We start from the raw sequence: 23910 nt of genomic DNA on the forward strand, positions 1-23910 counted from the left end.
CGCCTTGCCCTGTTGTTTTGTTTAACATCTTGACCATTCTGTTCTGTACAAGTATTTACTGAAGTAATGGTTATTGTGATATTAGCTTAAAAAGACCATCGTTTGCAAACTTAATTCGAAAATGTTAAAAGATTATCATCTGATGATTTCATCCTTTTGATGTATAACTTTTCCCAATTATTTCAATCTGTAGTCTTAATTTGTTCCTATTTCATTACCACCCACATAACCAATATTATAGCTTATTAACCACTTCTTTATCAGAAAGTTTTCTGGGGAATTATCTGATTTAGACAATTCTTAAGACTGCAATCCCTTGCAAGTGACTTATTGCCCCTGCATAAAGGGCGTAATGAGTTACCTTTTTGAAGTGTCGCAGTCCATGGGCTAAATGTACTCCCATAAATGTTGTTAAGATGGGAGTTCAAGGACTTTGACCCAGTAATGATAAAGATTGGAGCTGAACGGTGACCTTATAGAGGTTTATAAAATCGTGAGGGGCATAGATACGATAAAATAGGCAAGGTCGTTTCCCTGGGGTAGGGGAGCCCAGAACTAGAGGGCATAGATTTAGGGTCCCAAGATATAAAAGGGACCTAAGGGGCAACTTTTTCATGCAGAGGGTGGTGTGTGTATGGAATGAGCTGCAAGAGGAAGTGGTGGAGGTTGGTACAATGACAACATTTAAAAGACATCATGAATAGGAAGGTTTTGGAGAGATATGGGCCAAGTTCTGGCAAATGGGACTAGATTCGATTGGGAAATCTGGTTTCCATGGATGAGTTGGACCGAAGGGTCTGTTTCCGTGCTGTACATCTCTATGATTCTAAGTAACCGAGTATGATTGCGTTCGAATATATCTGCTACTCTTTCCTTTCAGGATGGTAGAGTTTATGATTTTCAGACAATGGCATGTCGGAGCATCTAAACCTTGTACACAATTAATGACCTAGCCTTAACACCACTCCAGCAGGTTAGAACTCCACAGATTCCTCACCTTCTGAGATTATTCTCTCTTCCACAAGAGGAAACACCCACTCTGCATTTGTCCTATCAAGTCCCCTAAGAATCTTGCATGTTTTAATAAGGCCAACTGACTCAACTTCTCATAAGATCCCTCCAAACCCAGGATGAACCTAGTGAACATTCACTGGATTGTCTGCAGTGCCAGTACATCATTCCTTAGATAAGGGGACCAGAAATGTTCACAGTATTCCAGCTTGCGGTCCGACAAGTACCCTGTTTAGTTTTAGCAAGACTTTTCTATTATTTTACTGTATTCCCTTTGAAATAAAGGTTGTCATTCCATTTCCTCCCCAAATACTGTCTGAGCTTGATGCGATTCAGGTGCTAGGACTCCTAAATCCAACTGTGTGCCACTTTCTGCAATCTTTCCCCATTTAAAATAATATTCAACTCTTGTATTCTTCCTACCAATGTGCATGATGTCCCATGTTCCCACATTATGTTCCATCTGCCAAGTTTTTGCCCTCTCACATAGCATATGTCCTTCTGTGGACTTCTTGAGTCATTCCCACGAGGGATTTATAAAATCATGAGGGGCATGGATAGGGTGAATAGCTAAGGTCTATTGCCCAGAGTGGTGGAATCCAAATCTAGAGGTTATAGGTTTAAGATGAAAGGGCAACTTCGTCATTCAAAGGATGGTGCTTGCTTGAATGAACTGCCAGAGGAAATGGTGAAGGTAGGTACAATTGCAACATTTGAAAGGCATCTGGATGGGTATATGAATAGGAAGGGTTTAGAGGGGTATGGGCCAAATGCTGGCAAATGGGACTAGATTAATTTAGGACATCTAGTCAGCATGGAAGAGTTGGACTGAAGGGTCTGTTTCCATGTTGTACATCTCTATGACTGTAAAACCTGTCTTCCCATCTATTTTTTATGTCATCCACATACTTGGCAATAGTACATTACTTTATATTATTCAAAGCCATAAGTATATATGTATGTAATAAATAATGGTGGCCCAAGCCTTAATCCCTGTGGTAGTCCGTCAGTTACAGGAAAATACCCCCTCTGATTTTTATGAGCTACCTAATCCTCTATCCATGCTAATATACTACTCCCAATAACATGGACTCTTATTAAGTAGCCTTATGTGTGGTACCTTGCTGAATTCCGTTTTGGAAATAGAGGTATTGCAAGAGTATGGATAGGACTTAGACATTTTAAAACTACTGAAAATCTAGTCCTGTTCTTTACAGATCTGTATTTGATTAATTTGAACTCCTGATATCTTTTATAATCTTGAGTGTCTTTCTTTTGAAAATAATCAGAATCCTTCCACTCACTTTGTTGTAGAGGATGATTGCATATGCTCCAGTGCATAATTAAAAAATTAAGTTTGAAATTGTTGGAAATTTCTACTGAAGGGTAAAAACCAAAATTTAAATGAGTGTTTAAATTTTAGAACCTATTGACTTCTATATAGCTTGAGTAAAGGATATACACCAATCCAGACAATTGATTTGGTAACAGAATTTTTTTGCAAATCAGTTACCAAGAAAACTATAATTCATTCCAAACCCCAATGCCTGTTTAAATATTTACTGAATAGTTTCTTGTGCCATGCTGATCGAAAATGTAAACTCTCACTTAAATCTTGTAGTCCCACATATAGGCTCATATGTTTCTTGATTTTTATCACCAAGACAACAAAATTAAGTAATTAGCAGACTTTTCCAAATACACTGCTTCCCTATTCCAGCAGTTTAAGTTGCAATATGGGCAATAGGTGTCATAGAGTTGTACAGCAGGGAAACCGACCCTTTGGTTCAATTCATCTGCACTGACCAGATATCCTAAATTGATCTCATCCCATTTGCCAGCATTTTGCCTGTATCCCTGTAAACAATTCCTATTCATGTACCCATCGTTTTAAATGTGGTAATTGTACCCACCTCCACCACTTCCTTGGCAGCTCGTTCCATACATCCATCATCTCTGTGTGAAAAAGTTGTCCTTCAGGTTCCTTTTAAATCTTTCCCCTCTCACCTTAAACCTATGCCCTCTTGTTTTGGACTCCCCTAACTTGGGGAAAAAGATTTTGGCTATTCACCATATCCTTGCCCTTCATGATTTTATAAAGCTCTATCAGGTTACCCCTCCGCTTTCAACACTCCAGGGAGAAAAGCCCCAGACCTACTCAACTTCTATAGCTCAAACACTCCAACCTTGGCAATATCCTTGTAAATCTTTTCTGAATCTTTTCAAGTTTAACAGCATCTTTCCTATAGCAAGGAGACCAGAATTGAATGCAGTATTCTAAAACTGGCCTCCCCAATGTCCTGTATATCCACAACATGATATCCCAACTCATATACTCAATGAACTGACCAATGAAGGCAAGCATGCCGTACACCTTCTTTGCCACCCCTGTCTACCTGTGATTCTATTTTCAAGGAAAAGAACAAAGAAGTGTACAGCACAGGAACAGGATCTTGGGTCCAATAAGACTGCACTGACACATGATCCCTTTCTTTTTTTCATATTGATATTTTTATTAGAAATTTAACATTTTTACAAGTTTACAAAAATAAACAAAACTCTCTAGTACAAACATTGATATACAATTAAATCTTAAATATATAATAACCAAAATTTAACAAAAGAAAAATACCGAGAAAAATAAACAAAACTCAACTAACTACTAATCTAACCTACAACTAACCAGAGTGTATATTTAAGTCTCTTACATTATTCACATGAGAGAAAGAAAACAAAAAAGCGGATAACATAGAAATTGGGTAGTGACATACATGCTCGGAATGTGTTAACATCAAATGTAAGAAAACCCATATTCGTGCGGGATTCCTCTCCCAAGGAGCCCTGGACCAGCCAGGTTTGTAATCTCAATTAAATAAAAGCCCTTGTTAGGATAGCTGAAATATCTGTATTCATATAATTCAAGAAGGGCTGCCATATTTTATAAAATAATTCGGTCTTTTGGTGCACCATATTTGTAAGGAAGTCAAGGGGAATACATTCCATAATTAATTTGTGCCAATTAGAAAGTCCAGAGGGGCCCTCAGCCACCCAGTTTACTAAAATATTTTTCCTTGCACAGAAAGAGAGAATAGAAAATAGTCTTTTCCCATGCATGTCCAGGGAGGGTAAGTACGAAAAGCCCAAAAGGAGAGATACGGGGTCCACTTTAATTTCCATTCCTAAAATTTCTGTCAGGGCACTTGCTACTTTAGTCCAGTATCTATGGATCTTATGACAGGCCCATAGACAATGTACAAGAGTGCCCACCTCTATTTTACATTTGGGACACATTGGAGATGCCCCTGCCTTAAATTTTGCCAATCGATCCGGTGCTATATGGGCCCTATGAAGTATCTTCAGCTGGATAGCCTGAGTTCTGTTACAGATGGTGATTCTTCTGGCGTTTTCCCAAATGTCATTCCACATTTCTATAGAGATTTCTAGTCCCAATTCCTGATCCCACGTTTTAAGCAGATTGTCCATATCTCCCGATATTTCATCATGTAGTAAATGATAAATGGTACTGATGGAGGAGACCCCCATTGGTTGTAGTACTCTACATTCTCTATCTGATTTATAAAGACTATCCAATAACGTAGTCTTCTTCTGTATATAGTCTCGAATTTGGAAGTATCGATAGAGGTCTTTATTAGGTAATCCGAATTTCTGACGCAGCTGTTCAAAAGACATCAAGACCCCATCTTTAAATAGGTCCCCTAGACATGAGAGACCCCTGGATCTCCAGAGTTTAAAAGTGGCGTCTGTAAACCCCGGTTGGAATCCCCATGCTCCCACTATCGGCGCATAGGGGGATGTTTTATGTGAGTTGCCCTCATTTTGCCGCATTATATTCCAAGCTTTAATTGTATTTAGTATTATAGGGTTTTTACAGTAATCCGTAATGATTTTCCTCTTGTCTGAAAATAAAAGGTTAATAAGTGGGCATTTTACTTGAGAAGCCTCGATGTCCAGCCAGATTGATTGTGGATCAAACAAGACACAATCAGCTATGTAACTTAATAGGGAACTTAACTGATATTTCCTAAAATCTGGGAAGTCCAATCCTCCCCTTGCCTGTGGAAGCTGTAGCTTCTTCAGCTTAATGAGGGGCCGTCTATGATTCCAGATAAAGGAACCCAACCAGCCATATAATTTACGTAGTGCCAGCCTCGGCAGCCTCACTGGAAGCATTCTCATAGGGTATAGGAGACGGGGCAGGACATTCATTTTAATTAGTGCTGTTCTACCCAGCCAGGAAATTGGATGGTCTCTCCATCGCTGGAGGTCCTGCCTTATCCTTTCCAGTAAATGCACAAAGTTAGCCTTGTATAACTGACCAAATACTGGGGTAATAAAAATGCCTAAATATAAGAAACCCTCCAGGGACCAATGAAAGGAAAAATGGGATCCATCCACTAAGTGGGGTATCATAGCAAGGCCAGCCATTGGCATAGCCTCCGATTTTGAGAAATTAATTTTATAGCCTGAGAATGTGCTAAATGTATTAATAACTTGGATTAAGAGAGGTACGGACATCAGAGGATTACTGAGGAAAAGAAGAACATCATCTGCATACAGGGTAATTTTATGTTTACCTGTATCAATCCTCAGGGCCGTTATATTAGGATCAGCCCGTATAGCTTCTGCTAGTGGCTCAATTACTAACGTAAATAACAATGGCGAGAGAGGACATCCCTGACAGCAGCCCCTACCCACACTGAAGCTATCCGAACCTAATCCCTTGGTAACCACAACTGCTTTGGGATCACTATACAATGTTGAGACCCATTTGGTAAACACCTTTCCAATGCCAAACCTTTCCAATGTGTAAAACAAATATGACCATTTAACCCTATCAAATGCCTTTTCCGCGTCTAATGAAGCTACTACTCCTGGTATCTTTCCCTGATGGCAGGCTTGAATCATATTCAAAACCCTTCTAATATTATTGGATGATCTACGGCCCTTAATAAACCCCGTCTGATCCTCCTTTATGATATATGGCAGTACCCTTTCTAGTCTCAATGCTAACGTTTTAGAAAGGATCTTAAAATCTACATTTAGCAAGGATATTGGTCTGTATGACGTACAATCTTCTGGATCCTTTCCTTTTTTAAGGATAAGCGAGATATTTGCCTCTTTCAGCGAAGGCAGGAGACAGCCCAGACTATATGCATAGTTATACATGTCCATAAGTGGACCAGCCAATATTTCTGTAAATTCTTTATAGAATTCAGCTTGAAAACCATCTGGGCCAGGTGCCTTACTGCTCTGAAGTTGCCTGATTGCGTCAAGTATTTCTTGGACTGTTAGGGGAGCATTTAAGACCAATACCTGTTCCAGAGTTAGGCCCGGAAAGGTCAAATTTTTAAAAATGATTGCATCCTCCTAGTACTGTCTTCACAATCCTGTGATTTATATAAATCAGAATAAAATTTTCTAAAGATTGCATTAATCTTTTTATGATCTTGAGTCAAAATACCCATACTTTCCTTGATAGACGTGATAGTTTGAGGGGCCATTTTTCTCTTTGCAAGAAATGCTAAGTATCTACCTGGTTTATCGCCAAATTCATATAACCTTTGTTTTGCAAATAATATTTTCCCCCTTAGCCGTTTGGGTAAGCGTAGTGTTTAGAGCTGTCCTAAGGGCCGTAATCCTTTGCAATTTAATAATAGAAGGTCTATCAATGTATGCAGTTTCAGGTGCTTTTAAGTGAGCTTCGAGCAGACGCTTTTGTTCTCCCTTTAATTTTTTTCTGGGTCGCTGAGTAGGAGATGATCAAAGCTCGCACGTAAGCTTTGGTGGTCGCCCACATCATTGATGGGTTGCTAGCCGTACCTAAATTAATTTCTAAAAAAGTTTTAAATTTTCAAGAAAAGTACTTTACAAATTTACTGTCTTTCATTAGGAAGGGGTCCATACGCCAATGCCGAGGGGATGTCCCATTATTCCTCGCCTTGGTTTCCATATATACAGCAGCATGGTCGGAAAGTACTATACTACCTATTTTACAGGATGATATGGAATTTTTAAAAATCGAGGGGGCAAAGAACATATCAATTCTGGTATGGCATTTATGTGGATTGGAGTAAAAAGAAAAATCTATGCCCTGTGGGTGAAGACATCGCCATACATCTACTAATCCTAATTCTTTGTTCAGATCCACGAATTGTCTAGATCTGGGAGATACTCCTGCAGTACTCTTGGGAATCCTATCTATATCCGGATCCATAATACAATCAAAGTCTCCCCCTATAATTGTATGACGGGCACCAAATTTTGAGAAGGCTTCCGTTATAAATTTAAAGAGGTGTGCCGGAGGGCAGTACAAATTTAAAATCCCATATTCTTCTCCATTTATAAGGGCTTTAATCAGAATATATCGTCCAGATTAATCTTTTATCTGATTTAGGATTTTGAAAGGGAAATTCTTCCGAATAAGAATAACAACTCCCCTACTTTTTGAGCTAAAAGAAGAAAAAAAGGCCTGATCAAATCCACCCTTTCGTAATTTCAAGTGTTCTTTATCCAACAGATGTGTCTCCTGTAGGAGAGCTATATCAACTCTTTCTTAAGATTTGATAATATTTTCTTCCTTTTGACTGGCGAATTACTCCCCTTGACATTCCAGGTGCACCACTTAACCGACTGATCAACCATAATCATCCGGGCAAATCCGAGACCCCTCGGGAGGGGAAACCCTATCCAAAACATCCCGAGCATAGAGCATATAAAATTTACAAAAATAAAGGCTCTCTAATATACTCACAACAGTATAACAAAAAACTATTTCTAAATAATAAAAAATAACGTTTTTAAATGGAGATTTTCCCCCTTGTTCCCGGGGGTGTCACTTCCTTTCCAAAGGTCCATTGTATCCTCTCCCAACCAATGCCCCACCCTTGACCCAGGCGCTCCTCAATAGAATGAGGAGAATTCAGATATAATACAAAGCTAGAGCTAACAGTGAGCACCCTACCCCCCCCCCCCCACCTATACTTGGATATATTTGATAATGTTAATACCATGTATAAACATATATAACTATAAAATTACAACCTCCGCAAATAATAATTAAATATAATAATACAAAATAGCAAGGGAAAACAACCCCGCTCCTCGAGATAGAGGTAAAATAGAATAAGGAAACCACCTCCCCCCACCAACATTAACTAAACCCCCTGGCTTTATACACATACACATATATATATTATATATACACATACACACATACATACATAGTTAAATAGAGAACAAATAAATAAATCCCTCTTCCCACCCCCCAAGATAATATTAAACAGTAAGGTAAGAAAAAGGGAAACAAAGGGGGGGATATAAACCGGAGTGGGGGAAAGGCAAACCAACATCCATTGTCTCTTACAATTTATCTAAGAGAGTCCAAAAATTCCTTAGCCTTTTCTGGCGATCCGAAGTTATACACGGATCCTTCATGGTTAAAGCATAGCGTCGCTGGGTAGCGTAAGGAGTATTGAATATTTAAGTCCCTTAAACACTTCTTCACCTCATCGAGTGCCTTCCTGTTTCGGACCAGAGCTGGGGAAAAGTCCTGGAATAACATGATCTTGGATCCTTTATAGATCATGGCTTGGGAATCTTTTCCAAGATTTCTAGAGGCTTCTAGGAGTATCTGCCTCTCCCTATAGCTCTGCAGCCGGAACAGGACCGGGCGAGGACGCTGGTTCGAGCCGGGTCCGCGTATTGCGACCCGGTAGGCCCATTCCACCCCTACCTGGCTTGATCCAGCTTCCAAATTTAAAAGCTGTGGCAGCCACTGCTCGAGAAACGCTATAAGCTGGCCTTCGTCTTCCCGTTCGGGAAGGCCCAGCAAACGAATATTTTTTCGACGACCTCGATCATCGAGGTCATCAATATGATTCTCTAAGGTCCGGACTCTGATCCATGGCCGATTGCGCTGTAGTTTCGGAGGTCGCGGCCTTTAGCTCCGCCCCTCCGACTCGGCGCTCGATTTCTTTAATGTCTCGGTCGTGCATTTGCAGCGCGGCCGAGAGCGAGTCCCATCGACTTCGGGATTCTTCAATGAAAGCGTCGATCTTCGCATCGAGTTTAGAGATCATTTCCACGAGGCTCGCCACTGTAGGTAAGTCCCCTGGGGGCGGCTGTGGACGCCTCTGCTGCATCTGGAGAGGGTGGGGGAGGGGTTCCTGCTTGCTGAGAGCTGCGGGCTCCCTTCCCTTTAGTCATTTTTGCTGAAGATTAAATTGTTTAAATTCAACACTGAGCAACTAATTAAATTAAAGTTATTTTAAATGATTTGGTGAGTGTGGTGGGGGTGGGTGACCCTTTGCCCAAGTCTTGGGAGGAGCACTGTAGACTCAGATTTGCTGGGTCGCCGCCATCTTGAATCCCCCACATGATCCCTTACTAAACAAAAAACCTTTTGCCTCCACATGGTCCGGAACCCTCTATTTCCTGCCTATTCATATATCTTTCAAGATGCTGCTTAGATGTTGCTATTGTATCCACCTACAACATCTCCGCTGGCAGCATGTTCCAGGTACTTGACATCCTGTGTTGCAATGCCGTTGTCACTTCGCTTGCCTGCTTTATAAACTTTTCCCATACTGAACAAAGCTTTGTATTAGATGTTGGCTTGGTAAAATACTTTGGTTCACAGTGCTCTGAAATAAGCACTAAAGGGTCAGTGTTTTGTCATTTTCCTCTATTTGGTTGGCAATGTGTTTATTTCTGTTACCAGACACCTATATCAAAAATTAGTAATTAGGATTTTGAAACACAATAATTTATGGTAGTTCCAATGCTCATGTATGCCAGATTAGAATGTTATACTCAATTGTCAGAGTCTATCAAGATCATAAAACGAAATGTGAAGTTACACCAGAACAATAACTTACTTGCTGAATTGGGTAGTTTGCCTGCTATTTGATTTTGATAGGAAGTGGTGCTATTGACAAAATCATTAAGCGTTGCGCATTTTTCTGAAAGAAAGCTCTTGCCAGCTTTTAGTTGAATTAAGTCTTTTCCCATCTCATCTCCACTCCTTAATTTGACTTTGAATACAATCATTTACATTTTTGCCTCTTACACAGTTAAGGTGATAGGACTGTAAATGGAAGGAAAGACTAGAAAATGATTTTTTAAAAGTACAAAACGCTGTAGCTACTGCTACTTGACATTCTCAATTGTTGTATATGTAATTATCTTGGTGGGAACTAATTCTGCATCCTTTCTATAATCCAAATTGAATTTCTGCTCCAATCAGGCAATGAGAGTCACTTCCTCTACTCTGGAAGTGATCAGAATTTTTACTAAGTGGATTATTACTACTCTTCGGGATTCTGTTTTATCAGAACAGAATATGGTGACCTGTTACTTTGCGTTTTTAGGCAGAAGAACTTTTTCTGTGGATCCCCAGAAAAATGCTCATGACTGTTGAATCTGCCAAAAATTCTGTGTTGGGTAAGTAATGAATTCCCATGTAAATATAAATACTTTGAAGTTGTCTGCAATCGTTATGGGTTCACTCTCAAATATTTAATATTTTCTGTAAAGTTTAGAATCTATGGACTTTAGTTTACATTGAGCTTTTTATTTTGGTCATGGATTGGAAAAAGATAAATGTGTTCATCAAGTTTATTAGTGAGTGCATAGAGAATAGGACTTGGGATGTCATGTTTCAGCTGTACATGATATTGGTGAGACCATTTTTAGAATACTGCGTTCATTCTGGTCTCCCTGCTGTAGGAAAGATGCTGTAAAGCTTGAAAAGGTTCAGAAAAGATTTACAAGAATGTTGGAGGGTTTGAGCTATACGATGAGGCTGAATAGTCTGGGGCTGTTGTCCCTGGAGGTTGAGGGGTGACTTGATTAAGGTTTATAAAATCACGAGGGATATGGATAGGGAGAATTGCCAAGATCTTTTTCCCAGGGTAGGGGAGTCCAAAACTAGAGGGCATAGATGAGAGAGGAAAGATTTAAAAGGAACCTTAAGGGACAACTTTTTCACACAGAGGGTGGTGCATGTATTGAATGAGCTGCCTGAGCAGATGGTGGAGGTGAATACATTACAACATTTGAAAGGCATCTGGATATGTGCATGGATCGGAAGGATCTAGAGGGAAATATGGCCAAATGCTGGCAAATGGGACTAGATTAATTTAGGATATCTGGTTGACATAGTGACTGAAGGGTCTGTTTCTGTGCTGTACAATTCTGAGTCTGAGATATGACATAAATGAAAGTTCCAACTTTCTAAATGTTTTCATGCAGAATTATACATCTGATTGAGTGATGGGAAAGATAATCAGCCCTTTATCTTTCAAACTTATTTATTTAGATTAGATTCCCTACAGTGTGGAAACAAACCATTTGCCCCAACAAGTCCACATCGACTGTCTGAAGAGTAACCCACCCAGACTCATTTTTCCTACATTTACCCCTGACTAATGCGCCTAACACGGGCAATTTATTATGGCCAATTCACCTGACCTGCATATCTTTTGGAATGTGGGAGGAAACCGGAGCATCCGGAGAAACCCACACAGACATGGGGAGAATATGCAAACTCCACACAGCCAGTCGCCTGAGGTGGGAATTGAGTTGGATTGATAGAGATGGCAATGCAAGATTTCTATCCAAAACAAATTTTTAAAAAGGATATTAGCAGTTTCTTTTAACATATCAAGCTAGGAAAGACATTTCAGCATTTTTCTCAGAAAATAGGCTTTTCCAATGCTGAGTGATGCTCTTCACCTTCAAAACTATGACAGCCACTTTTTAAGAGACTCATGAATGAAGTGGTAACTCATATTCCCAACTGTTGACGATGTGCTGGTCTACAATGATATGTGGAAGGACCACTTGGAAGCAATTATTTTAAAAAGTGCTATGTCCTCGATGTTTGCCTAGAATCCTACAATTTTGTCTGTTTTCTTTTTTTAAAAAAACTGAAAACTAAATGTTGAACTCGAAGGAAGCAGTGGACCATAATTTAGTGTAGGGGTGGATCTAATGACATCTGATGATAGTTATACACCTCGCCCCCCCCGCGACCCTTTAATCTACGTGAAACAGATATTTTAAATCAATCTTGAACTTCTGTCTAAAAAAAGTACCTCAAAGAATTATGGATGCTGGAAACCAGAAACAAAAACAGAACTTGCTGGGATGCTGCACAGATGTTGCCAGGCCTGCTTAGTTTTTGATTTGGGAGTCTGGGCCTTCTGGCCCAAAGATAGAGGCACTACTATTGTAGTGTCAAATTGCGATACATATTGTTTGAAATGCCAACTGATTAAGTCGCAGAGAGGAGAAACTGGGCATTTAGGTGGTAAGTGAAGATGTGCAACTCCTTAATCTGACAGCTCTTGGATTGAGAAATTAGTAATACAAGGACTGACAAAAATCTAAATTTATACATGCAATGTTAATGCCAAACAGGTACATAGAGAGAATCATGATCCTATTGAATAGCAGAGCAGCATTGAGGGGCAGAATGACCGACACCTGCTGCTAGTTCTATGTAAGAACTGGACTTTGAACTGAAAAATAGTGTCAAAGGAAAAGTTTTATGTTTAAATTTCATATGTTTAAAATATCCAGCAATTAAAGGAAAAAGGAATGAGACTTCACAATTATAGTTTATTTTTGGTGGCTGAAAGGTTCTTTGGAAATAATTAATAATTAACACATTCTAAAAGAATTACTAACAGTTTATTCAGGCCTAATTACATATGTGCCAACTTTAAATCACTCCAAAATAGGATTCCTGGCATCACTGCAGATGGCAGTAACTTTCTGTGCTGAGTTTGATTTACTAAACTTGCTGTAAATGCAATGAAGCCAGACTACTCAATGCATTTTAATAATGATAGAGATAAAAAGATGCTACCGTGTAAAGCTAATGGCAAAGCAGCACATTCTGACAAAGTTTAGGATGACACTGTTTAACTCCACAACTATCCTTGCCTGTCCTTGCTGTAGTATTTGGCTATAAATGCCAAAAAGCACGGGATCACCAATTTGATATAGCATGGAGAGAGCCCAGTCAGGCTATTGTCTCTGTCTCTGCAGTGGCTTTCTGAATGAGCATTTCATCTGCTGCCATTCTCCTGTCTCCTCTTCACCAGCCCTTCAGCAGAAGCTGAACTGGGCCTGTCACTTTATACTGTGGATACATGAGTAGGTCGGGGGCTAGACATTCTGTGGTGATTAGCTCACCTTCTCTTTCCCCAATGTCTGTCACCATGTACAAGCCAAAAGTCAGGAGCATGATGGAATACTTTCCGCTTGCCTGAAAGATTAGTACAGATCACCTGGCACTTGAGAAACTCGACACCATTCAAAACAAAACAGTCCAGTTTTCTTTCGAATCTGTGTCCACAAGAAATTGTAGTTGCTGGTAGTATGTGGACTCAAGACAGCTAAAGAGTCTCATTAGACTTAAATTGAGTAAGAGAATTCATGTGCCAGTATTCAGGAGAGTGCACATCCTAGAAAGTCCACCTAAATCTGGTTTGGAACAGTTAAGTAGCTTAACAACATGCAGATCAGAACCAATCAAAATAAATGTTTGGTTAAATGATTACCCAGTTCTAATGGCAATAGGTACTAAATAAAAACTGAAAAACCATGGATGCTGTAAATTAGAAACAAAAACAGAAGTTGCTGGAAAAACTCAGCTGGTCTGGCAGCATTTGGGAACAGAAAGCAAACTTAACATTTTGGGCCTGGTGACCCTTTCTCAGAACTGAAGAACTTGACCTGAAATGTTAACTTTGATTTCTCTTCACAAATGTTGCCAGACCAGCTGAGCTTTGCCAAGCAACTTCTGTTTTTGTTGCTAATGGCAGTAGATATTGATGTAGCCTTTTCAGTGATTGCAGCTCCAGTTTTTAACAGAATCCACTCTGGCCTTCAATGCTTAAGTTTGGGCAAGACCTTGGCTAGACTGAGAGCTTATACACAGACCACTTTACAGATTAAGGATGCAACTTCGTTTCTGGTCTGTTATTAGAAGCAGCTGGTTCAGTTACCACTAATTGTAGTAAAAGCCTCAGGCCCAAGCTTGATGGGGTGAAATTGGTTAAGGATAATTCATCAGATTGGCTTAATATTTTTCGATTAGAAAATGGTTGCCTGAGTGAAGTTCTAATTAAATACCTGGAAGTTTATCATGTAGGTCTAGGGACAGTCAAAGGAGTCAAGGCACCTTGAATAGTGATCAAGAAGCAATTCCATGATTCTGCTGGCCCACCCAGGAACATTTGTCCTATGGCAAAAGTAGAGGCCGAAACCAGAAAGCTGGAAAGCAAAGAAATCTTGAAACCAGTCCAGTTTACAGATTGGGCAGCAATCCTTAGCAGACAATTATGGGAAGCAAGAGTGATTGTCCCAAGCAAAGGTTACCACCAGTTATTGGCTGAACTCTACCAGCATCATCCAGTAGTTTCCAAAATGGAAATGCTGGCAAGAAGTTATTTCCAGGATTGGATACAGACATAGTTGCGATGGTGGGCCAGTGCCCAGAGTTCCATCAAGGACAAAGATTACAGCCAACAGCTTCTCCACATTTGTGTGAATGGCCAGGTAAACCCTGGACGTAGTCACACATCGACTGTGCAATTCTTTCATGGGATCAGTGTTCTTTAAACATTCTAGCCACCCGCTCAAAGTGGCTGGATGTGCATAGAATGTCAGGCATCAGGCTCGGTTTGGGAGATGGCTCTGAGGGAGCTGGATCAGTGTCACGGACTCTCCACATTTAAACAGGAGGTGTCATGGTAATGAGATACCAGCCTCTGTGGAGTTATTTCAGAGAGATAAGGGCCAAATGCTGGTAGATGGGACTAGGTCAGATTGGGATGTCTAGTCAGCGCAATGAGTTGGACTGAAGCGTCTGTTTCTGTGTTATATGACTATGACTCTATGTCTAGGACAAATGCATGTCAATTCTGCCATCATCTGTGAATTTCCCTCCAAAATCCATATCATTCTGACTTAAAATTACATTGCTGTTCTTACATGGTCACTGAGTCAAATCCTGGACTCATCTTGTTTGCAGTACAATGGGTGTCCGTTCATCCCAAGCACACGGTGAATTAAGAAGACAGTTTACCATCCCCTTCTCCAGGGCAACTAGGAATGGTCAGTAAATGCTGGCCTAGTTAGTGACATTTTATGAATGGTTTAAAATTTAAAAGTTATAGGTCAACATTTAGTATGGGCCATACTGAAGCTGCAGATTTCTGACATTTTCTACACTGTTGAGATAAAGTTAATTTCTTTTAATATGTTAGTGACATTTGTACCGACACAGAAATCTGTAGCTTACATAGCACCATCTAGTGGGAGACGTTCTACTGTATTGTGTGAGGTAACCTTTTTTTAATGGGACAATCCCTTTGACATTCATTACTTGAAGAAATGACAGACTGCTGATGATAAATGAGAGTTCAATGTGCATTGTGTACTTAATGTATTAAGATCTTGAAATCTATGCAAATATTAACTACATTCAGGAAGTGGGATTGATGAATGTATACATTTCAATAATTTTCTTATAATGTTTTTCATGTAATCTGACTAAAACTATCAAATTGTACTTTAAATTTAATATTTTTCTTGTAGGTATAGCATTGTGGATTAACTATGTAATTTTCTATTTTAAGATTCAAAATAACCTATCATTTGCCAGTTTTCACTAGTTCTTTCTTCCCTTTCCCACCCAAGAACATCAAGCAAATTTTATTTCTTGATATCTCAAAACCAATTAATTGAGGTCACAGGATGGCTAGTGTTAGAAGTAGGAAACACCATGCTCGTGTAATCTGAAGGTGCTCGTCTGAGGTTAGGCGTTTTGGTGACATAGTGATAGCCACATCATTGACAACTGTAAGGAAACTTTCTTTGGATGTGTGTGAAGGCTGAGATATGTGGGGAGAACACAATGCAATATTCAAAGAACGTGGTGTTACAGATCCACGTGTTGAAATTTGAAGCAACCCCAATCTATTTATGAATGTTTAATTTTCCTCCATTTCCTTTATCTGTAAAGGAATATAATGGTTTCTTCTCCCTCTCCCTTTTCCCATTTACCCTCTCATTCCAATAGCCTATCTAATAATAGAACTAAGAACTGATAAAACCCTATTCTATACAATGAGGGAATCTGTTACTTTGGGTTTGAGCTCTGTATTTTCTAGTCTGAGGACAACAACTTGCAGTATGTCATGAGCTTTTACACAAGCATAGAGAACAGCCAGGGGACCGAGTGAGCTGCACAAAAGGTAGAATAAAGCATTTACTTAACAAAAATCTGACTGCGACCAGAAATTTGGTGCAGGAAGCTGCCTACTTGACAAGGTGTATGGCATGAAAACCTGGCCAGGGAACCTGGAGTGGCAAAAAAAAGCCCAAGTGATAAGACTATTCCACAGCCGAAGAGACAGTAGAAGGTTGCTAGTTCTGTGGAGCTGAAGTTCTGTCATTAGTTTTGTGCTGTTAGGGCTCAGATGCAATGGGATGATTCATTGCTCAGTTTAGCCAGCTGCAGGCAGTGGGAGTCTATGGAGAAGAGATTGAACAACTGAGAAGTAAGCAGTCACTGGGGCAATCTTACGGGAGTTGTCTTAAGTTGGAATATCTATTGTAGAAAATCAGAAGGTACATCCTTGAAGTGAGTTGAAATCCCTCATAAGGCGGACAGTTTAAAGAATTTCAGTGACTCAGTTTTCACTAAGATCTGGGTGAGTTTCTGAGAGAACTTGTGGGATTTGTCTCTGTTGTGTCTGCCATTTAATGTCCAGCTTTGTGTATTTGACCACATGTTGTCTGTTGATTCAAATTTATCTTGTATTCTAGATATTAGAACACAAACATAATGCTTTCTTGACTGTTGTATAGTAAATTTCTTCTGCTTGTCTAAAATATAAATTCTTAGGGCTTCATACTCTGAGTAAATACTGGGATTTCACATTTTATCAGTTTTACAAAAACTTACTGATTCCCAAATCGATCACGAGAATTGTTGCGTCATCTGCAATCATAATAAATTTCCAGGTTTCAACAGAAATTGTATAAATATTTTAAGATGAGTTACAAATTTGGGAGCAGCGATACTCGATCTACTTTAACCACCAACTGGACATTCAGACCTTCTTCAAATCTGAATAAAATTCAAATTCTCTTCATTCCTTTAGCTAGATCTTCTTATAACTTTGGGTCAAATTATGCTCATGTGAAACAGTCCTGGTGGAGGCACAGTATGTTTTATCAAAGTATATTTTCCTTCTGAAAGGCTTTGAACCTTGCAGAGCCTGATCTCATCAAAACAATTGTCTCCCTTTCTTAGTGAGCTGTTTTATAATTATTTCATGTATTATTGCATCAGTTTATATACAGGGCAACTAGTGAAGGAAAACTGCATACAAATACTAGACTAATATTAGTTTTAGCCAGATCTGCATCCTCAACTGCTGAGACCTCTGTGAAAATGTGGAAATATGTCAAATGCACAAAGCTCAGCTTGTGTGGAAATGTAAGGTTGTTACTGAGAATGAGAAAGAAGAATATTTATATTTTCTTCCTTGGTATAGAATATAATTTTTGGGAATACAAGTTGAAGTCTTCTGTTGATGGGCGTTCCTGCATTTCAAAACCACCTGCTGCATTAATCTCATTAGATTCCCTGATTACACCTGAGGGTGGTGGAGGTCAGAACCTTTAAGACATGTAAGAATTATTGAGATGAGCATTTGAAACATCATAGCAAACAAAATCAGAGAACAAATGCTGGAAACAGGATTAGAACAGATAAGCAATTCATGAGTGGCATGGACAGAATGTGCTGAAAGGCTTCCTTCTGTGCTGTAAAAACTCTGATTCTATGATCACCATAATAAAATAGTTCTTTAAAAACATTGGAAACATTGTAGGATATATTCAACTTGGTTTCAATTTTTAAGCATATTGTTTATCTCCACTAACTTTCTTTCAAAATCAATACCTACAGTGAAGTAATCTGATGTTTTCAGTAATCTTTAATACTGTCATGTTTGAGTAATTCTCTTTGAAAGCTAAGTACCTTACAAAGGCAAACGTTTCTTAGCTTTGTGTTAATAATAGTGGTTAATTAATTGTTTCTCTTATACTGTTGTTAATGCCAGACTAAAATCTGTACCTTTGAAATCTAGGTCCAGTTTATGCCCAGGACCGGATTCTACAAGCCATGGGAAATATTACCCTTGCGTTTCACCTGCTTTGTGAACGTTTGAATCCCAATTCCTTCTGGTTACCTTACATTAAGACATTACCTATGGAGTATCATACCCCTTTGTATTTTGAAGAGGAAGAAGTACACTACCTCCAGTCAACACAAGCCATCCACGATGTTTTCAGTCAGTATAAAAACACCGCTCGCCAGTACGCTTACTTCTATAAACTTATCCAGGTAGGTTTACTCATTACATTGTACTCTTGACAGAGGTCCCTATTTCCAAGAAATCAACCAGCATCGTTTTCAGTTTCTTTAAAACTTTATTATCAAATTCAGTTTGGCCTTGAACGCATTTTTAATATTGTAGATAACTGTTGACTGTATCACATCATGATGCACATTCTAAAATGTTTTGTTTAAGACAATGTATTCTAATACCTGTCTGGTTTAATGTTTGTTTCTGCTGCTAAAGTAGGACTGTTCCTTCAGGATGTTAAAATTTAATTCATGTAAAATACAATTAGAAGTCAATTAGAAGTTAGCTGCTTGGGTGAGGAAAGGAATAAATTGTGGATATATTTAATTAATCTGTTTGTCATAAGATGCCCAAACCTTTGGAGCAGTTCGGACTTGAACACAGGCCTTTTGGCCCAGCTCTTCCTTTATTTTTTGCAGTGGGATGTGAAATTGAGGTTCCAGAATGATTAAATAACCAGCGTTAGATCATCTACGTGTTATGTGAATATTTTAATCTTTTAAAATCAATCTGAAAGAAAAATCCCATACCATTTACATCTTTTTAAAAAAAATTATCCTCAATGGTTGGTGACGTGTTTATTGCTCGTCCTTTGTTGCCTAGAAAAGGTCTTGGTGATTTTTCTCTGAACTGCTACAGTACTTGTGGTAATGGTGTTTCTTCACTGATGTTACATAAGAAATACCAGGTCATTGTTTGTGCCAAAGCTATAAATCTCTGCCTAGTTCAACTGCATTTCTTTTCAGATTGTTTGTTTGTTGCAGTTTTAATAATTCAGTGGAACTACACAGAAATTTAACTGAGACTACAGTGCCCAATTTCTAGTCCTTTTGTGTTACAGCACAGGTTTAAGAACTCCTATTACTGGTTGAGCAATTTTGCTGTTACTTACCAGATTGTAGAAACTTTTCCATCTTTTAACTTTTATGTTGGTTAGAATCAGTAATTTAATCACTCATCTCCAGAGTGAATTAGAGTTAACACTCAAAAGAATAAAGATCTTGTGTTTTGCCAATTTATGGCCATTTCTATTTGGAAGGTGTTTTTTTAAAAAGTTATTTTAAAATGCTTTTTTAAGCAGTATGTATTCGTGCAAATTTTTCTGAATTAAAGATTACTGGCTAGCAGATTCTTGTTCTCAAGTAAATCAAACAATAAACAATTCAGTATAAAAGGCATCAAAGAAAACAATACAATGAAGGTATTAAGGAGGGATAGAGTCATAGAGATGTATGGCACATAAGCAGACCCTTCAGTCCAACTCATCCACGCCGACCAGATATCCTGACTCAATCTAGTCCCACCTGCCAGCACCTGGTCCAAATCCATCCAAACCCTTCCTATTCATATACCCATCCAGATGCCTTTTAAGTGTTGCAATTTTACTAGCCTCCATCATTTCCGCTGGTAGCTCAGTCCATGCACCTACCACCCTCTGTGTGAAAAAGTTGCCCCTTAGGTCTCTTTTATATCTTTACCCTCTCACCTTAAACCTATGCGGTCTAGTTCTGGACTCTTCCACCCAAGGGAAGAGACTTTGTCTATTTATCCCATCCATGCCCGTCATGATTTTATAAACCTCTATAAGGTCACCCCTCAGTCTCTGACGCTCCAGGGAAAACAGCCCCAGCCTATTCAACCTCTCCCTGTATCTCAACCCTGGCAACATCCTTGTAAATCTTTTCTAAACCCTTTGAAGTTTCACAACATCTTTCCGATAGGAAGGAGACCAGAATTGCACACAGTATTCCACAAATGGCCTAAGCAATGTCTTGTACAGCCGCAACATGACTCCCAACCCCTGTACTCAATACTCTGACCAATAAAGGAAAGCATACCAAACGCCGCCTTCACTATCCTATCTACCTGGGATTCCACTTTCAGGGAGCTATGAACCTGCACTCCATGGTCTCTTTGTTCAGCAACACTCCCTAGGACCTTACTATTAAGTGTAAAAGTCCTGCAAAGTATGCTTTCCCAAAACTATTAACTATACCTCTTATGCTCACATCCAAATCATTTATATAAATGATGAAAAGTAGTGGACCCAGCACGATCCTTGTGGCACTCCACTAGTCACAGGCCTCCAGTCTGAAAAAACAACTCTCCATCACCACCCTCTGTCTCCTACCTTTGAACCAGTTCTGTATCCAAGTGGCTAGCTCTCCCTGTATTCCTTGAGATCTATCCTTGCCAACCAGTCTCCCATAAGGAACCTTGTTGAACACCTTACTGAAATCCATTTAGATCATGTCCACGGTTTGGACCTCATTAATCCTCTTTGTTACTCCTTCAAAAACCTCAATCAAGTTTGTGAGATATGATTTCCCACACACAAAGCCATGTTGACTCTCCCTAATCAGTCCTTGCCTTTCCAAATACATGTACATCCTGTCCCTCAAGTTTCCCTCCAACAACTTGCCCACCACCATCAGGCTCACTGACCTGGAGTTCCCTGGCTTCTCCTTACCACTCCTGGCACCACGTTAGCCAACCTCCAGTCTTCTGGCACCTCACCTGTGATTATTGATGATACTAATATCTCGGCGAGGGATCCAGCAATCATTTCCCTAGCTTCCCACAGAGTTCTAGAGTACACCTGATCAGGTGTTGGGGACATATCCACTTTTATGTGTTTCAAGACATCCAGCACTTCCTGCAGAGGATGTCAAAGGTAAAAGCAGAAGTTTTTATAAATTTTTGTGTCAATTTGGGATGTACTACTGTGAATGAAACTGTAACATGAAATAGATTATTTGTTAAATTTGTTATTTTTATACAGTTTCATAGTTTAGGAAGAAGGCAAATTACCAGTGGTGCAAGAGAAGTCAGTAGTAGGGATTTTGTGGATTTCATATGTTTCAGAGGGAAAAGGAGAATGTAAGAGGACTTCAAATAGACTAATATTATAAAATTCTAGGCGCATTAGTTAAGCGTTTCCAACAGTTTGTACATGTAGAAATCCTACCTAGAAAGTACAGCACAGAACAGGCCCTTTGGCCCATGATGTTGTGCCGAGGTTTAATCCTAATGTAAAATATAGTAACAACCTACGCACCCCTCAACTCGCTGATATCTATGTGTATGTCCAGCAGTTGCTTAAATGTCCCTAATGACTCTGCTTCCACCACCACAGCTGGTAACACATTCCATGCATTCACAACTCTCTGCGTAAAGAACCTACCTCTGACATCTCCTTTATACCTTCCTCCGAATATCTTCAAACTATGACTCCTTGTACCAGTCAATCCTGCCCTGGGGAAAAGTCTCTGGCTATTGACTGTATCTATTCCACTCATTATTTTGTATACCTCAATCAAGTCTCCTCTCTTCCTCCTTCTTTCCAGAGAGAAAAGTCCAAGCTTATTCAACCTTTCTTCTTAAGGCAAGCTCTCCAGTCCAGGCAGCGTCCTGGTAAACCTTCTCTGCACCCTCTCCAAAGTCTCTGTATCTTTCCTATAGTAGGGTGACCAGAATTGGACACATGTTCCAAGTGTGGTCTCACCAGGGTGTTGTAGAGCTGCAGCAACACCTCGCAGCTCTTAAACTAGATCCCCTGTTAATGAAAGCCAAAACAACATATGCTTTCTTAGCAACCCTATCCATTTGGGTGGCAACTTTGAGGGACCTATGTACTTGCACACCCAGATCCCTCTGTTCCTCCACACTGCCAAGAATCCTGACTTTAATCTTATATTCAGAGTTTGAGTTTGACCTTCCAAATGCATCACTTCGCTTTTATCCAGGTTGTACTCCATCTACCATTTCTCTGCCCAGCTCTGCATCCTGTCTATGTCGTGCTGCAGCCTGCAGTAGCCCTCTATATTATCGACAACACCTCTAATCTTTGTGTCATCTGCAAATTTACTTACCCACCCCTCAACCTCCTCATCCAAGTCATGTTTAAAAATTTCAAAGAGCAGAGACCCAAGAACAGAGCCCTGCGGGACTCCACTTAACACTGACCTCCAGGCAGAATATTTTCCATCTTACAACCATTCTCTGCCTTCTGTCAGCCAGCCAATTCTGAATCCAGATTGCCAAATCTCCCTGGATCCCATACTTCCTGACTTTATGAATGAGCCTGCCATGGGGAACCTTATCAAATGCCTTGCTGAAGTCCATATACACCCCATCCACTGCTCAACCTTCGTCGACCTGCCTTGACACCACCTCAAAGAACTCAATAAGCTTTGTGAGGCATGACCTGCCCCTCACAAAGCCATGCTGACTGCCTTTAATCACACTATGCTTTGCCAAATCGTCATAAATCCTATCCCTCAGAATTCTTTCCAAAACTTTGCTGACCATAGACATGAGACTGACAGGTCTGTAATTGCCAGGGAACAACATTCGCCTCCATCCAATCCTCCGGTAGGACTCCCGTGGAGAGTGAGGAGGCAAATATCCTCGCCAGCGGCTCAGCAACCTCCTTTCTCGCTTCATGGAGCAGCCAAGTATAAATTTGGTCTGGCCCTGGGGACTTATCAATTTTAATGTTTTCCAAAATTTCCAGCACATCAACTTCTTCAATCTTGATCTGGTCAAGACTGTATCCCAGCTCCTCAAAGTTTCACTCACAACAAATTCCCTTTCCTTGGTGAAAACCAAAACAAAAAACTCATTTCGTTACAAATGAATCTCGGAGGCTAAAGACTAGCCAGTTTAACGTCAGTTATGCAGTAGTAACTGGAATGCTTCAATGGAAAAGGACAGCATCGTTATTTGAGACCTCGGGAGAAGAGAGGTGGTTGACTCTGAGTTACATCAGGTAACTTTCCAATGTTTGGGATTATGAGCAATGGCTACTGTTCAGTGCCAAATCTAATGAATGTTTAGTGGCAATGATTGAAAAGTAAGAGTCTTGACATACAACTGATTACAGACAAAAGATCCTTCAGGAAAAAAAAAGCTTGTTTTCTTTTGAGCATAGGTGAAGAAAGCAATGGTTCCTGAGTCATAATCCTTATTGAACTGAAAATTGGAGCTCCTACAATCCGCTGTTCAGAAAGGACAAGACAATGAAGTGTAGAGAAATATGCAGTCCTTGAATAGATCTGATCAAGATCTTGTTGTAAAGAGAATATTCTTGCATTGACAGGCTATGACAAGTGATGATTCTCAGGTATTTATACTGGGGCTTCATCTTTTCACTCTGTATTTTAGTGACTTAGCTGAAGGAATTAAGAGTGATCTATCTAAGTTTGCTGATAATGCTAAGCCAGGCTGCACAGCAAGTTGTGTAGATGGGAGTTGGACATTATGGATTGAAGCTTGAGTACAAAACAGTAAACTAAAAATGATACAGACCAACTAAGTGCGTGGACAAGGCTATGCCAGATGAACCTTAATGTGAGAAAATGTGAGGGCATCTACTTTGTTTCTGAGAAAGATAAATCAGATCATTTTATTAATTGATCGAGAC

At 39.7% G+C, this 23910-nt stretch overlaps 1 protein-coding gene across 3 annotated transcripts in view; it reads left to right on the forward strand.

Annotated features, from left to right (window-relative positions):
- Nucleotides 1-23910, forward strand: part of setd3 (SET domain containing 3, actin histidine methyltransferase) — a 172604-nt gene that overhangs the window by 58751 nt on the left and 89943 nt on the right. For all 3 annotated transcript variants that reach the window (XM_072568251.1, XM_072568253.1, XM_072568252.1), the window contains 2 exons: nt 10401-10473; nt 18207-18463. In XM_072568251.1, coding sequence (XP_072424352.1) covers nt 10401-10473; nt 18207-18463 — 330 coding nt within the window. The remainder of the gene's footprint in view (nt 1-10400; nt 10474-18206; nt 18464-23910) is intronic.

This window comes from Chiloscyllium punctatum, chromosome 4 (assembly GCF_047496795.1).
Source record: "Chiloscyllium punctatum isolate Juve2018m chromosome 4, sChiPun1.3, whole genome shotgun sequence".
Taxonomy (NCBI): Eukaryota; Metazoa; Chordata; class Chondrichthyes; order Orectolobiformes; family Hemiscylliidae; genus Chiloscyllium; species Chiloscyllium punctatum.